This window comes from Nanorana parkeri, unplaced genomic scaffold (assembly GCF_000935625.1).
Source record: "Nanorana parkeri isolate BGI_ZX_2015 unplaced genomic scaffold, ASM93562v1 scaffold2021, whole genome shotgun sequence".
NCBI classification, from domain to species: domain Eukaryota; kingdom Metazoa; phylum Chordata; class Amphibia; order Anura; family Dicroglossidae; genus Nanorana; species Nanorana parkeri.
The window spans coordinates 75863-92737 of NW_017308289.1; the positions used below are offsets into that span (position 1 = coordinate 75863).

The 16875-nt window shown below is 41.1% G+C and overlaps 1 protein-coding gene across 2 annotated transcripts in view; it reads right to left on the minus strand.

Annotated features, from left to right (window-relative positions):
* Positions 1–16875, minus strand: part of RASA1 (RAS p21 protein activator 1) — an 86436-nt gene that overhangs the window by 37715 nt on the left and 31846 nt on the right. For both annotated transcript variants that reach the window (XM_018572410.1, XM_018572411.1), the window contains exons 6-12: positions 12814–12845; positions 12293–12345; positions 11125–11275; positions 8830–8908; positions 8251–8371; positions 5898–6054; positions 1057–1144 (exon numbers count right to left, since the gene is read on the minus strand). In XM_018572410.1, the coding sequence (XP_018427912.1) occupies positions 1057–1144; positions 5898–6054; positions 8251–8371; positions 8830–8908; positions 11125–11275; positions 12293–12345; positions 12814–12845 (681 nt within the window). The remainder of the gene's footprint in view (positions 1–1056; positions 1145–5897; positions 6055–8250; positions 8372–8829; positions 8909–11124; positions 11276–12292; positions 12346–12813; positions 12846–16875) is intronic.

The following is a 16875-nucleotide window of genomic DNA, read 5'->3' on the forward strand; positions in this document are numbered from 1 at the left end:
TGCAACATATACAGTATGCTGCAGCCTGTTATTCATTTTAATACAGTAGTTTTTGTTTTTCTGATTCCCTTCAACATAGTTTTATTACTTGTTGATCCTGCCAATAGATCTTTTATTGTCCCACTTCCTTTACAAGACCAAACTGTCCAGCAAAGGGGGCAGACACAGGGTTGACAAAAACATATAATACTACTGGGGGTTCTTACCATGGTCAGATTTTATTTATGTGGCTTAAACATTCTCTTCCCAAAAATATTTGTTTTTAAACTGTTGATGTAACTCCCCAAAACATTCTAGCTGGTCTTGGGCTTTAATTTGTCACTTAAAGTTCATTTAAAACTATGTCCATCTAAGACTCACTACTGCCCAATTTCACTGTAAAACAGACACACTGGTAAAGGAAGGTGAAAATTAGAGAGCCACTGGCAAGAACAGGGAATACAGCAATGTGTCAATACCAGTGGCAGACTGCATCATATATGTAATGTTTGTATTTTTCCCCACAGCTGCACTTCAGTGTAACTAGGAATTATGCAGAGGCCAAAGGATTCTATAATGAAAAAGCCAATATCTAAATCATTCTCAAGTAAGAGGAGTGAAAATAAATATAGAAACCATATAATAAAATGCCACAAAGTACACAATCAACTCCAATAAAGCTAATAACACAACTATTTTGACTATTCAAAAAAGACTTTGAATCAAGTTCTTAGGCCTCATATACATACAGGTCCCTAACAAAAAGGACACAATGGAAGCTCCACTCTGCTTGACAACAGCTTTGTGCACAGCTTTTCTGCGATGCTCTGCAGTGCAACTATATGATCACAAAGCTTTATAGTGCAAGCTTCCCTGTCCAGCTGTTTATGAAGCACCTCTGAGCCAGACCGCTAGGGTCATACAGCAGCTCAACCCGTAACCCAGCTTATTTTTCCCCTCCAAATTTGCTTTATGTGTGGGGTATGAATAGTGAGCTTGGCCCGAGTCTGGACTGTACTGCAAAGTAGAGAAAACAATTCCACAAGTATACTGCAAGACATTTAATTTGGTGGTTACCTCGGCTTGCTCAGGTGTATCACCGGCAAAGTAGAAAATGTAATGCTCCTCACTAAAGTGCTGAACTACAATCTGGAAACAGTTTGGCCTAAAACAAAAAGAAAACAAGACCCCAGCAAGGTTATTATTTCATTTTAAACTGTAAAACATCTACGCAGCTTATACATATGTATTCATTGAAACATCGACAAAATGATAAAATATGAATTAGCATGCTGTGGAATGATTTGTAAATGTGCTGTTGTAATGAATGCGTTAGCAAATCATTAAATTCTAGTCAATTAGCATTTAACTTTAACACCACGTTTTCAATGCAGAGCAGTTACTCCACCAATAGTTTTTTTCCATATAGAGAAGAGTTTAGCATGGATGGAAGAATCTGTTTTATACCCAGCTAAAAGCATGGATGGACAAATCTCCTGCTGTGTGCATTGTGTTCTGACAGAGGCCGCTGATTGGCTGCAAGGACCGTTCAGCCGAGGGTTTTCCAACATGTTCCTTCAACAAGAGTCAATCTAATGATCAACATCTAGTAAAAATAGGATTGTTGACTTACCATAACATTGTTATTCTTTTTTAGGAATACATTAAAGCCTTTTTCACACCAAGCAGGTGCAGAGCAGATCAGTTGCAGACCGGATCAAAACTGTGCCCAATGTATTCCAATTGTATTTTTTGCTCCAGTTCACATCGCCGCGTGCAGGTCCAGAGCAGGTGAAAAAACTGCAGCAAGCCCTATTTTACCTGCTCTGGACCTGCTCTGGAAGGCATGCAAATGCCTGGAATGCACTGAAAGCCCACGTTAAACTAAAAAAAAAAAAATGTTTTTTTTTAACCAAGAAACGTGGCACAACCCACTGCACTGCGTGTGCAGAAACCTGAGCGGATCTGCTCTGCATTTGGTGTGAACAAGGCCTAAGGGACACCAGATGTAATTCAGGTACTTAGGGTAATGCCGCTGCCTTTAGGAGATTGGCAAATAAAGCTGTAACGACAGACTAGTATAACTCATGACTCGCACATTAGAGACACAGGGTGCAATTCAAATACATAACGACGTAGAAAAGCTGTCCAAGTGAGGAGAGGCCAACACAGGAAACCCACTAACAGGTTCGCGTTAATAATAGGGCAAGATAAGGGGCTCAATAAAGCTCAGAGTCACCGGAAGAACCTTACACCCAAAACTGGCATCAGATCTACCTGGTAAAAGTTAACAAATGTGTGAACAGAAGACTGCATGCACTATTTTTGCAGATCACACTGGACCGAAACGCAGACATTTATGTGCCTGCGTTCCAGGTGCAGGCGATCACACTGCAGACGGGGGGCATGGCTGCGGTGCCACTGACTTCAATGCACTGCAACGCCCCCTCCCAGCCCTGAACGCAGGGAGCCGGCCGGTTTGTGTTTCAGAGGCTGAGTGCAGAGGTTGTGGTGCGAACTGGCCCTAAGGCCACCAACGTCGAAAAGCACCTCACAGAGAGGATTGCAACGAGAAAGGCAACTTTATGTGAGAGATTAGACAAGATAATATCCTTAATGCTCAAAGGAGGGTTTCTGCAGAACCAAATAGATTCTGGAGACACCACCTAGCACAAACTTCACTGTTTGGTCCAAATCTATCCTCTTGGAATCCTGGATCTATCCTTCTAGATCCCTCTGTCTGACAGAGGGGCATCTTAGCAATGGCAGGTTGCCTGTTAGGGAGGATAAGGACTTGAAAAGAGCTTTTAGCCTTTTATTTATTGGATCTTTAAACACAGACATTTCATTTAAAGGGACAGTCATAGTCTTGTTAAGACAGGAAATAGCCAGGTCCACTACGGGGACAGCTCACTTTAAGGAAACCCTCTTCAATAGGCTATTGCTGGGCAAAACGATTAAGAGGAGTAAAGAATTTCTCCAGATAAGGCCAATCACTATACACAAGAGGCTGCAATGGCAAGTTACTATAGTCATAGTAACAAAAAGACAAGGATATCATTACTAAGTTTTGGATTTATAAACAGCTTTGAGGAGTGCAGGGGACAGTGGTCTGAGCTATCACGGTCAGTTATTTTAAAAGGAATGCTGGAAACGTTAGTGGAATGTAAGCTGTCAAGGCCAGCGGGACCGCTGCCCTTGTGCTCATGATCAACCAGACAAATGTATGTAAATGTATGAAGTGTGATTCCCACACGGGACACTCACAGACACCTCTGGGAGCCAGAAGAGTTAATATCAACTCCGACCTCGTCACTGGAGGCAGCATGGAGCCCAAGGGTTGGTGCAACAAAGTAGAAGGCTGGAAATGCTGAGAGGTCAGCATGTGGTTCAAAGAGATAGCGTGCACATGCACATTCTAACACTGGAGACAGAGAGAGGCTGCACAGACTTGGTGCACACAGGCAGTATGCCCTTGAGTAAGGGCGCTGTGCCTCCCTCTACTGCCGCATGCAACCAAAAGTGACACAGCCAGCTCTCACAAATTAAGACCTTACAGGACTCAAGAAGTAATAAACGCACACCCATGCTTCCATAAGCGCTAAGTTGTGACTTACTGCAATGGTGACCTTGGAACACCCTGCAATACCGACCAAGAGAATGGAGGTAACAGGCAGGATACAGGAGACATGCCCATCTGAGCAGACTTCACCCTCACGGTGGCCATACTCTCTAAGGCGTCTTCAGGGACAGGGTTCCACTAAACGGGTGCACCGCAGCCTTGGACCTGTAAAGCACTCTGCAGCTAAGTCACATGTTACACCAAGGGTATCTAAGAGAGTGCCTACAAAGGAATTCAGTGCACAGAGGACACATTACAGGCTGACCCTGCTTCTTCTTCACGGTGGGGTCCAGGTACGGCGTCCAAGGTTATGCAAAGGTTCAGCCAATCCGGAAAAATGAAAGGTGAGCCCCAATGGTTCTGCAGCAAATGGAAGAATTTTGACAGAACAAAAAAAAACAAAAAAACAAGGTCTTGATAAAATCAGAAAAAAAGTAAGAAATTGTTTGTTTCTTTTTAGAGGAGAAAGAAGACATCCATTCTCTCAGGACACCAACAAAAATCAGCATGGTGATAGTGGGTTGGGTTATACTAGACTGTCCATACAGCTTTGTTTGCCAATGTCCAGTCTCTTGAAGGCGGCAGCATAATCCTATGTATGTGAATAGCACCCTTTGTCCTTTAATGTATAATTAAGAAATAGCATCTAGATCACACTGTATATACTGCATATGTATATTAATAGAAACATGCAGCTGATGGTAAAAAGGATTTGTTGACTATGTTGATGCACTATTGCTTCTTGCCATATCATATGTTGCATTTGTATTTGTGTCTTTTATGGAGTTCTCTCTTCAAACGCTGCTTTCAGTATGCATGAATTGAATGTGTGTAAGCAAACCATCTACAACGCAAAACTCTAGATCTACTTCAAGGAAAAATTATTTTACATGTAACACACAAATGAATGTGCAGTATGAGCGCCATCTAATACCAGCCTGGAACTATGTCAGGGACATTTATTTAGTAATAATGCCTTGCTCCTGCCACTGCATGGACCATCAACAAATGCAGCGAAACTCAAAAGGAACATACACTAAATAGGAAGTTGTCATACTAAACCTCTCTCACTTTACAAAAGCATGCCAAAAATAAAGCCCAAAACAAAGAAAAGGGAAACATTAGTATTCCCATAAAAATAGATCATATAATTTTGTCCATTGTATATCTATATATAATTTTTCCATGTGAAATGGCTTAATGGTTTTGTTTAAACTAACATGCATTGTATGTTATACACATTTATCTACAATATTTTCTCCTGAATAGCCAGATAGATAAAATAAAACTTAACCCATTAATAATGTTGTATAAATTGAGAGTTCAGGGCACAACATTAAAACATCATGGACACAAAAAAAGATGCAACTATACAAAGTGTTCTGTGTGGATTTAGCACTTTATGGTTGGTTGTCATTTATAATCTAACTAAACTGCACACTGAATGTCCCCTTATGCTGCACACTGAATGTCCCCTTATACTGCACACTAAATGTCCCCTTATACTGCACACTAAATGTCCCCTTATACTGCACACTAAATGTCCCCTTATACTGCACACTAAATGTCCCCTTATACTGCACACTAAATGTCCCCTTATACTGCACACTAAATGATGCTGCACACTAAATGCCCCCTTATGCTGCACACTAAATGCCCCCTTATGCTGCACACTAAATGCCCCCTTATGCTGCACACTAAATGCCCCCTTATACTGTTTCCCTTAAAGATGAACAACAAAATGCATCATTTATTTGAGTATTGTAGTTCGTAGAAAATATTTACCCTTTTCACCAGCACAAATACCTGCATCTATCCTGATATTAACAGCCAAGAACATCATAATTCACACGGGAAGAGCGTCAGTTGGGTTAGCTCTCTAAGCCAATTAGACTTGGTGCTAAAGCTGCAAGCCACGTTTGGGTCAAGCTTAGAAGATGACAGAGTAATGAGCAGGGTGCTACTTCTCCTGCTTTGCCCAAATGGATGCCGAGTCTGATCTGTCCAACCTATATTGCTTAAATGGGTCTAGACCAAGAGGCTACCTAAACCAAATTAAAACTCTTTGGGCCTAATGGGGGAGGATTCTGTGCAAGTGTAAATCCTGTGGTATGGAGTGACACTCTTCCAATTCTTCAGTTATGATTTAACATCTTACACTTTTAAAATAATTGCTAACTAAAACCTTTATGAGTGTATAGAGCTGATCATTTTCAAAGCTGTGTGACAAAGAAAACAGTTGGAAGTGACAAAACTGAAACTCTAAGAACATAACAGAGGATTTGGAACCTCTCACCTGCCAAACAGACTGTCATGGACTACATAGACAGAACATACACTTAAATCAATTAATCCTTTGGGCTTTGTGGCACGCTTTTCACTTTCAAAATAAATAAGTTGGGCATCATTACCCTCTAATATAAAATACAAGTTCTTCCACCGTTTGCCTTTACCTAGAAATAAAAAGCAGAAATAAACACATTAGCCTTTGCCTTGCACTAAAACTGCTATCACAGTGACATATAAATACAGTTGAATGTCGAAAGGGATTTGGTTTTAGAAAGTCCAATGAAGGACAGGTTTACTTTAAAGCCACTGCTTGTTAATGGAGAGATTGTATTTGGGAAAAGACATTTTCTTTATGTCTGTGTCATGGAAAGGAGAAAGATACAACTAACATATTGCTGGGCACATCAGCAAGCTAATAAACCAGTACAAACAGTGGGGTAAAATAAGAGCAAAAAGACAAAGAGCTGCTGGATCGCACAGAAATATCTGTGCCTCAGGCTAGGTTCACACCAACCGCGTGATTGGTTCACACCTTGGCGACTCCTGACCGTGCGGCAATCCGTGCAGAATCGTGCACGATTGCCACGCAGTGAGGGGTCGCCTAGGTGTGAAACCAGCCTTAGAGTAGTTTTAGGTTCTATGTACCCAGACCATAACACTAACTGACCTGACTGAATCTGCATGATTTACATGAATCAGTTCTATAACAATGTAGGAGTTACTCCAACATCTAGGGTGAATGTAACCCATAAAGATCATAACAAGTTCACAGAAATGGTCAAATCCAGATGGTTTCCCTGAAAATCACAAGCATAAAAGATCCATCTTGGAGGCCATTTCTTCTAAGGCGGAGTTTATAAACAAATCGAATACTAAACTGCAGAGCAAAATACAGCACCATATTACACTGGTTGTTAGTTTCTCTCAATGTGGTCAATCGTTCATCACCCCCATAAGAACAGACACTTAAATATCCTGAATTTACATATACAACACCACTGAGTATTGCTGTAAACATTCATATACAGTTCAAGAGTCTCCTGAAAGAATACTAGCTAAATGGTTCCTGACAACACAGCAATCTTAGGGTTAAACTGGTTTGTTCCCCTCCCTTCATGTACTGGTTTCTATGAAGATAAGAGGATGACACAGCCTGCATTTCAGTGTATTGAATGGAGCCTTTATTTAAAGAAGAACTCTGGGCAAGTAAAACCTTAACCCTTGCAGTGGGGCTACTCTCACACTGCAAGTGTTAAGTGCTCGTTATACTCACCCAAACCTTGATCCCGGCTGGCTCCTACACCAGTCCCTTCAGTCTGTCTCCTCCTCTGCTCCAGCAATGGAATGCCCCCCCGGCGTCCACACATCCTATACACTGTATAGGACATGATGACTCATAGAACTCTAAACAGCTGGGACCACTTTAGCAGCCAGCCGGGATTATGGTTCGGGTGGGTATAATTTTAGCTTCCTAGACAGAACAAGTTTTTCTTTAAAATACAGACGTCAAGGCCTCCACAAGAAGGTTCATTTCACACAGGCACAGAGAAAAACTTTTCTGCACAAGACAAGTAACAGGCACCAAATTTAGTTTTAGAAAGTCCAATGAAGGACAGGTTCACTTTAAATCCACTGCTAATGAATTAGTTTGCATGAAAGTGATATTGAAGTCAGAAGGTATTGAAGCCATTTCAAGTGCCTATTAAATCACTTGAAGTGGATGCTGCTCCTTGATTTTTACATAGTTTTTTGTTTCCTGCAGCTGATCCCCTGAGTACTGGCCCTGATATCCTGTTTTAGGGGGGCATCTTTCCCTAGCGGGGTCCTAAGGAGGCACCTTTCTGTGTGTGTCTATACAACATATGTCAATTACAAGGCCCGCGGGCCAGAAATGGCCCACCGCAAGACTTTCTTAGGCCCGCCAGTCCCTGGGCAGCCTCACAGGCCCCTCCATACCAAGAAGTGTCAACTATTCTTACCTGCTGCAGAGGGTATATTTGGGCAGAGGCAAGGTAACATATATGGCACATTGTCCCTTTATTGTTCTCTTTCAAGCAAAAATTTAAAAATTGAATAAGTAACGAAATTAGGGGTTGTATGAGGCCCACGCCAAGAACTTTTATCTACAAATATGTTAAATGCAGACCACAAACACATCTAAATGGTAACCACAGGACAGACCCAAATATCAGAGGCTTCAAATCCTGAGTCACCAATTTTAAGACAATCTCACTGAACTTTATCTGACTGGTTTTTACAGGTCATTTAATTCGATTAACATGTTCTCACATTGATGAGCAGCAAAAAGATCAGAAAGATCCGACATACAATTGTTTCGTTACTACTTAAGGACTACTCACTCTTCTTCAAAAGATATCCTTTCTTCACAATGTTTTTATAAAATGCATCCTTTGTTTTCCGTTTGATTGTATTATAGATTTCTCTGCCATCTACTACATCATTCAATACTTGCTCCTGGTGCTGAAAAAAATAAATAGAAAACACACACACTTCTTATAAAGGCCACACCGCCTATAAAGCCTTCTGAGAAAACAAAATATTCTAAAACAACAGAATGGACAAAGTGGTTAAGAGAGTGTCTAACAAAATCTACTGCTCCATCCAGTGCTGAGTGTTATGTAATTGTATCATAACATGTACAGAGAAGTCCCTGCAAAATGAGCCATTTCCGAGTCCCCTGGCCCAAAACCCTACAGCTTAAGAACTGCTGCCTGTTGCCCCTCTACTGTCATTAGTAGAGTAATCGATCAGCAGTAGAGAGAGGTAATCATTTTTATTCCCCTAAATGCTTTACTAGAATAAATGGGAACATGACAGCATTTACATTAGGCAAGAAAAAAAAAGCCTGAAAAGACACCTAAGAACACACTAAAAGATGCCACCAACTAACAAGGAGAGTAGAGCCATGATTCACTTACCTGTACAGGAACAGGATCTTTCAAGTAATAGCCTTCAACTATTTGCTCTTTCCTATAGTGTTCTATAATGTCATCAATTCTGTTCAGGAACAAGAATGAGTTAAATTTAAAAATAAAAACACAACAATAATAATAAAAGACAACTTCTTCCTACTCAGGACATAACTATGTGCTTGTTTTAGAAGAAAGAAACCACACTGCAGTGAAACTGCATGATGATAGATATTCGGACAGAAACCAGTGATCTATATAAACAATAAACCAAACGGAGTAAAGGGAACCAACAGCAGGACTGTAAATCCATTGTTGTGAGCCCCCTTACTCCGGCAACAACCACATTATGATGGGAAAACTGCTACAATTTTTCACATGCAGCTCCACCTGCTGGGGAACTCTGATGATCTATTTTGTAGCTAAAGGTGAAATTACGCTTGTTTATTCGTTTATACAATAGCAGTTTGTTTAGGTATACGTTCTAACCCTTTTGCTGCCACCGACATACGATATACGTTGGAACACAACCACTTGCAGCTGGCCGCATCAGAATGCCATACATCAATGGCTTTCACCCTTCTGCTATAAAGGTCACAGTCGCTTTAATGACCATGAACTTAACCCTTTCGCTGCCAAGGACGTACGGCATACGGAGCTACAAAAGTGCTTCCAGCTGGCCAGCTCAGTATGCCGTACGGACCTGGCATTTACAGTTCTACTATAAGCATCCATGGTTAGCTGCTAACCAGGGGACGCTGATCTGAGGTCCCCTGAAAAAGAATAGTCATCTTAGCTTTTTAGCTGCTGATGAGCTATTCATTAAAATTCCTGCCCCCCCAATGTTTGAAAACAACTGGGGACACATAGTACTAAGTGTCCCCCTTATGAATGAACAGGAAGTGCTTTACATCACTTCCTGTTCATTCATGAGTTTCTGAATGGGTAGAAGCAGCTTAGTACAGAGGTTTCTATCAATTAACAACTGGTTGATAGTAAATTTACTATCTCCAGTGTGTGAATGTACTGAGCACTTTCCATTCATGGAGGGCTGAGGCCATGTGCACCATATTGTGGTGTACGCCATGCTCATGCCCTGCATTGTTAGAAAGCATCGCAGTGCTTGATTTTTTGTTGATCTTCTTTTCAAAATAACTAAATAATTAAACTGCATGGCAGCGCATGGCAAAGCATTGCGACGCATTGCCATGCCTTGTGATATGCTGTGTTGGGATTAAATGTACGCCTGTATCATTTTATCACAACACACACACCAGCAAAACGCACAAATATTTAACATAAGTTGCTTATTTGCAGTTTTGCGTTTTCATTTTTGTACCATTTAGCAAAAAGGGTGAAATTAAAAATTTACAAATATTGGTTATTTATGAACTCAATAGAGTTTTATCTTTTAGATTTCGTGCGAAAGGTATTTTTTTTTGTGCACTGATATTGATTTTAGTGTGCTTTTATCCACTGAATTGTGTCTTTTTATCGATTTAACAAACATTTGCGCAATTGTCACAGGACCTACAAAATTAGTATCACCATCTTTTTACTCTACCGGGCCTGTGCTTTCAGAAAATATATGGTTTGGGGGTCTTTTGCAAATGCTTGCAACGCACCAATCAAAACAATGGTAAAAATTGCAAAAATGGTGAGAGCAGGTGTAAAGCGTTCAAGGGTTTTGCAGCAAAAGGGTTAAAAAAGTGTTTTTCCCCATAGTTCTCTTAAGGGTAACGGGAGGACATACACTAGCCTCCTCCCATGACCCAAAGCTCAGTATATCGAGAGCTACAGCTTGCGTTATATATACCGAAACCACCGCAGCCGGGAAGGATCCCGACAATGCTGTCAAGATCCACCCAGCTGCGTGAGTGACAGCGGGCTCTGCCTATCTAGAGGCAGACCAAGCTGTACACGCCCCATCCCCCGTCCATTCCTCCAGTCAGAACTGGAGGGGGGGATCCTTGCTGGGAGCAGTGACTGACAGTCACGGCTCTCTGCAGGGACATAATCAAGAAGTGAGCGAGCAACGCTATGTGTTCGCTCACTTCCCGATCTACTGAGTGACAGTTTCATTGTTGCACTTCTGTTAGAACTATGAGGATGAGTGATTTTTACTCACCTCATAGTTCTCCTTTAAAGCCAAGTCCTAAACTATCAGTACCTTCAAGATAGTACAACTCCATTCATACCTTAAACAAAAACAGAACGCGCCATAAAGAAAAACCACAACCTCTACGTTACACACAAACACATTCTGACAAAATATTTTCACAGGTGAATTTGTATCAGTGTTACCTGTTGTAGTACCGACCTCCCATCATGAACTGGTTGTTTGATGTCGGGCAGATCTTAAATCGCTGAATGTTTTCATTGGTCCGGAAATAAAGTGAATAATCACCAGGAGTATTGTCAGAAGGCCTCACCAGGAAACTGCTGATCAGACCAACTAAAAACAGTTGACAAGTGGAATCAGAACAAGAATAAAAATCGGTAAAAACACAAGAAAATACAATGACCACAGTACTACATATTTTAATTTCCAATAAGAGAACTCAAAAAGACAACAAGAATGTACTAAGAAATGTAACTTGAACAAAATATATAGGAAATAGTAAACAGTGATAGAGATAAACAGTCTTCAGCACATTCGGATGCCTGCACACATTCAGCTACATACAACAATCTGATTGTTCAATCTCCTTTCCATTTATCAACAATGGCAGTGAATCATCTTTTTTTTTTATTGCAAGGTATGCTCTTATCTAAAATGTAAAGGCGATTGTGCAAAATTGTAATGAGTGGCAAGATGTAAACAAACACTCGAATTTGCATAGTCACAAAATGTGGTATGCAGCCTCATTTGCCAGTGATGTGTTTGCAGGCCAAGGTGGAGCTTTCAGAGATCTGTTTACAATTTGCATCACAAATTGAGCCCGAAATAAAATGTAAAAGAAAATACTGGGTACTTCCGTGTACAGAGGCGTATGTGCCTGGCCAATTAGCACAGTCACATGGGGTGTCCATAGTCCTATACCAGCGATAGGCAAACTTTCGCCCTCTAGCTGTGGTGAAACCACTAATCCCAGCATGCATCTGCCTGTGGCCATCACAGTCTTGTAACATCAAATGGGATTTCTAATTTCATCACAGCTGAAAGGCCGAAATTGTCCTACCCCTGCCCTATAAAAAGCTGGCCAAACACATGCAGGCTGAATTAAATAAATCTAAAAGATTCCTGCATTCACATTAAACAGCATGGATGGACGAGCAGGATCAACAGGTATTTTTTTGCACCAAATCAAAAGAAAGGAAGAGAAGCTCATTGTTAAGGTTTACATATACTTTAAGCTACAAGTCACAAAGTCTTGTTTACTGTAATTACACATTACAAATGGACCAATATTTTCAGTTTATCAAAATCTAAAACAGGTTAAAGTACAGTTACATTTCATAAATAATATACCTGTCATAAGATGATTATATGCTTCCTGTTTACTGATTTTCCCGTGGAACCATCTTTTGAAGATAAGGGAAAAAAAAAAAAATTAGAATAAAAAAAAAAAAAGTTTGGCTTATGTGTTTACATACATTTCAGACCCGCGTAATCATGTCTTCTCTTAATGGTGCCTTTTTGGCACTGCAGCATTATTACCACCGTGTCATTTTTTTCCTCTTACATGTGTACACAACACACATCAAAATAAACCACAACCATGTAGCAGCCTTCAGAAGAAGAATGTACCCATAAATGTGAAATACTTTACATGTCAATATCAGGAGAAAATGAGTGACTATAGAGTGCCTGTGTAGCTACTCAGTGAAGTAGAAACTCTGCCGAGAGGGTTTAAAATAAAGTAACAGGAATAACACAAAGCTTAATAAGATAAAATGTGGGCTGTATAGTCTATTGAGAAAATCAAACATATGCAGGAAAATAACTCGGGTAATCATGCAACCGATACCATTTCCTTGTGCTATACTTACAGCTTGCCTTCATGCGGATCTTCTTCCCGCCCCTTTAAAAAGAAAATAAAAAAGTACAGAATTTTTCATTATCGTAGTCACCTCCACCCTAGAGTATCTATTAAAACATTTTATTTTTCAAAAACAGGATATATAGAAGCAAAACACCTTTTTTTACTCATCGCTATAGGTTGAACTCAATGGACATGTGTCTTTTCAGCGCCCAGCGTGGAGAAAAGAAAGTGACAGCCGGCCGAGCGCTACAGGACGAGAGCGCTGTGAGCGGCCGGCGTCTCTCCTCCCACACCGCTCAGCCGCCTATCACAGTCCAGCAGATCGGTGTGAGGGCGGAGACAGCGCTGTCACAGGAGGCTGGGCTTTCCTCTCTACACCGCTCGATCAGCCTCCTGTGACAGCGTGTCAGAGAGAAAAGCAAGGTACACACACTCAGCGATCACTGAGTGTGTGTACATAATTGAGGACATGGTATGTTAAATATATCCTCAATTATGAATGAATGGGAAGTGATCTACATCACATCTACATCACCCCCATTCATTCATAATTGTAGTTATAGTAAACAAACAATGTTCTCATGTTATCAATGAACAGGAACACTCAAAGGATTCCTGTTCATTGATAACCGGGGACACAGAAAAAGAGATTGAGGACTCTGTGTTCTCAATCTCTTTTTCTATTTTAAAAGGGAAATATCAGGGGTCTGTTTAGACCCCAAATATTTCCCTGAAGCCCCTAAAAGTAAAGTAAAAAATATTTAATAAAAAAATGAATACAAAATTACAAAGTTTATAAAAAAATATTAAAAAAATTGAAAAGATACAAACAAAAAACATTTTCGGTATCGGTTTCGGCCTGACATTTTTTTTTATTTCGGTTTCGTTTCGGTTTTAAAATTTCCATTTCGGTGCACCTCTAGTCATAAGTTCAGTTTCCTCCCACAGAACTAGCTGTTAGTGACCATTACTAAAACGCTACCAAAAACCAAACACAGAAGAGAGCCGTCTTCCTCTGGCGGATCACCAGAGGAAGACTGGGCAGAAGAAGAGGCTACTCTAATAGTTTATGTTTTTTATATGTTGGGCTATTTTTCAAGAAGCTTGTAAAAACTGACCCACTGGGCCCGATTCACTAAAGTAAATGGATAAGAACAGAGATAAACCATTAGGGTATACTGGAATCCAAGGTTCCCTAAATCTATCTACCTGATCATACAGTGATGTTCAGAGGGTGCTGTGCTGGTTGTACATCTACATAATGTTGCCTTTTTGCTTTCAGTACATATAAAAGGTGCACCGCAGAATGTGTAAACCTACACTTGTCTCAAAAATTAATTCAAATGAAAAAATAAAGTGACTGGCCAAGCAATGAAATGTGCATGTGCCAAGCTAAAAGGCAAATAAACTTGTACACTGTGGTGACGTAGGAAAAACATAGCATGTGTACTGGTATTCATCAGCGTAAATCTCGATTTCAAGACTAGAATATGGAAATGTATACACCGGCTAGTGCTTGAATTTCTCTGCATACGCACAAACGTCCACGGATGTGCATTACAATACTCTTCAGTGTTTGGGTTACTGAGGATTTGTTTTTTTGTACAAAGCAAGTTTTTTGGGTTTTTTTTACGGTTGTGAGTGTTTGATGCTGTTTTATTCCTGAATTAAAAAGCTAACAGCAGTTAGGTAGACACAAAACAAGACAGAATTATTATTTTAGGTCCACCATGATTCAGCTAGCATGTACATACCTTTGCAAACTGCCCTGGTTAGTAAAAGTTGCTTATTTAAGCTGTAAACTGTGCACATCAAAGGCACAGCACATTCTGCAAGCATACAATCTGCTTCTTTACACATGATTGTACACTATGTGCATATCCTTTAGTCAATCAGGCCCACCATCTCAAAAGCAGCCCAAAATTATAACAACATTCGCCACTGGCTGTCCTCCCTCCCCGCCCCCCCACCCCCATGTGTTAGATTTAAACATGATTAAAGAATCTTTCACATAACTCGCCTATCTTGGAGAAAATGTTGCTTCGATGCCGATTTGAGCTTTCAGATTCTTCAGCAGAGATTATATAGACAAGGAGTTTAGTCACATGACCAGCAGACATGAGGTCCTATAGTAATTGTTATCTCCAAGACAGACAAGTACTTTGAGAATTCCTTTTAGTATACTTTTTGCTAAAAAATGTGGGTGGTCAGGAGGGCGAAGTATGTTATGAATATTAGGCCTTGTCCACACCAAGCACGGAGCAGGTGCAGACCGGATCAAAACTGCGTCCAATGTATTCCAATGGTATTTTTTGCTCCAGTTCACATTACAGCGTGCAGTTCCAGAGTAGGTGAAAAAACTGCAGCAAGCCCTATTTTACCTGCTCTGGAACGCATGCAAGCGCATCAAAAACGCATAAAAAACACATGGAAATGCCTGGAACGCACTGAAAGCCCATGTTAAACTAAAAAAAAAAAAAAAACGTCCCGGAACGCATCAAAATTGCGGCAAAACGTGTGGAGAAACCCGAGCGGATCTGCTCTACATTTGGTGTGAACAAGGTCTTAAAAAGGAGAACTATGGGGGAAAGGCTTTTTCCTATAGTTCTCCTTAGGGTAACGGGAGGACACAAACTAGCGTCCTCCCGTCACCCTAGGCTCAGTATACCGCGAGCTGTAGCTCACGGTATACTGAGACGCCGCAGCTGAAGCGGATCCCGACAATTATGCCAGGATCCGCCCAGCTGCGTGACTGACAGCTGGCTCTGCCTATCTAGAGGCAGAGACAGCTGTACCCGCCCCCTCCCCCATCCGTTCCGCCAGTCAGCGCTGGAGGATCGGAGCAGGGAAAGGGGAATCCAGCCCCTCCCCTGTCACGGCAGAGAGCCGTGACAGGATCGAGAGGTGAGGGAACGCCGGTGTGTGTTCGCTCACCCCCCGATCTACTGAGCCGACCTGCGACAGTCTCATTGTCACAGGTCGGCTAGAACTATGTGGTGAGTGAAAAGTACTCACAACATAGTTCGCCTTTAAGGTTAAATAGGAAAAAGTTCTATTTACAAAGATATTTTCTAACTTCTTTCAAACTATTCTCGAACATCAGTTTTTTCATGTTTAAAAAAAATGTTCTGAACAGAGGAGTTTGTGGGTACACTATCGGCTTACGTGACATACCAATATAAGCGCTAAATGACTGACAGACAGTAAAGCCTCCAAAACTAGTTAACTTTCAGCTCCAAATCTCTGGTATGCCCACAAATCCCTCTAATAGATGAACTCTGCAACTCTGAGTTGCTTAAAGGAGAACTATGGGGTCAGTGTTTTTCCCCATAGTTCTCCTTAGGGTAACGGGAGGACACAAACTAGCGTCCTCCCGTTACCCTAAGCTCAGTATACCGCGACCTACAGCACGCGGTATACTGAGACGCCGCAGCGGATCCCGACCTGGACGTCGGGATCCGCCCAGCTGAGTGACAGCTGGTTCTGCCTATCTAGAGGCAGAGCCAGCTGTACCCGCCCCCTCCCCCGTCCGTTCTGCCAGTCAGCGCTGGCAGATCGGAGAGGGGAATCCAGCCCCTCCCCCTGTCACGGCAGAGAGCCGTGACAGGATCGAGAGGTGAGCGATCTACTGAGCCGACCTGTGACAGTGTCATTGTCACAGGTCGGTCAGAACTATGAGGTGAGTGGAGATCACTCATCTCATAGTTCTTTAATATCACCAGGGTAAGCAAGGAGCAAGACTTCACTAAAACTAATGGGATCAGGGGCTGAAGGTTCAAGTCTGAGGAGTGCAATGCATTGGGAAAAATGTTTAAAAAAACATGACACATAAGTGAGATCACAAAACACTCGTTACAAGTAGAGGTGCACTGAAATGAAAATGTAAAAACCGAAACAAAATTTTCAAATATTTTAAAATATTTTATTTTTATTTGAATATATTTTATTTGTATTTAATTTATTTTTATTAAATATTTTTATTTTTTACTTTACTTTTAGGGGCTCCGGGGAAATATTAGGGATCTAAACAGACCCCTGATGTTTCCCTTTTAAAATAGAAAAAGAGATT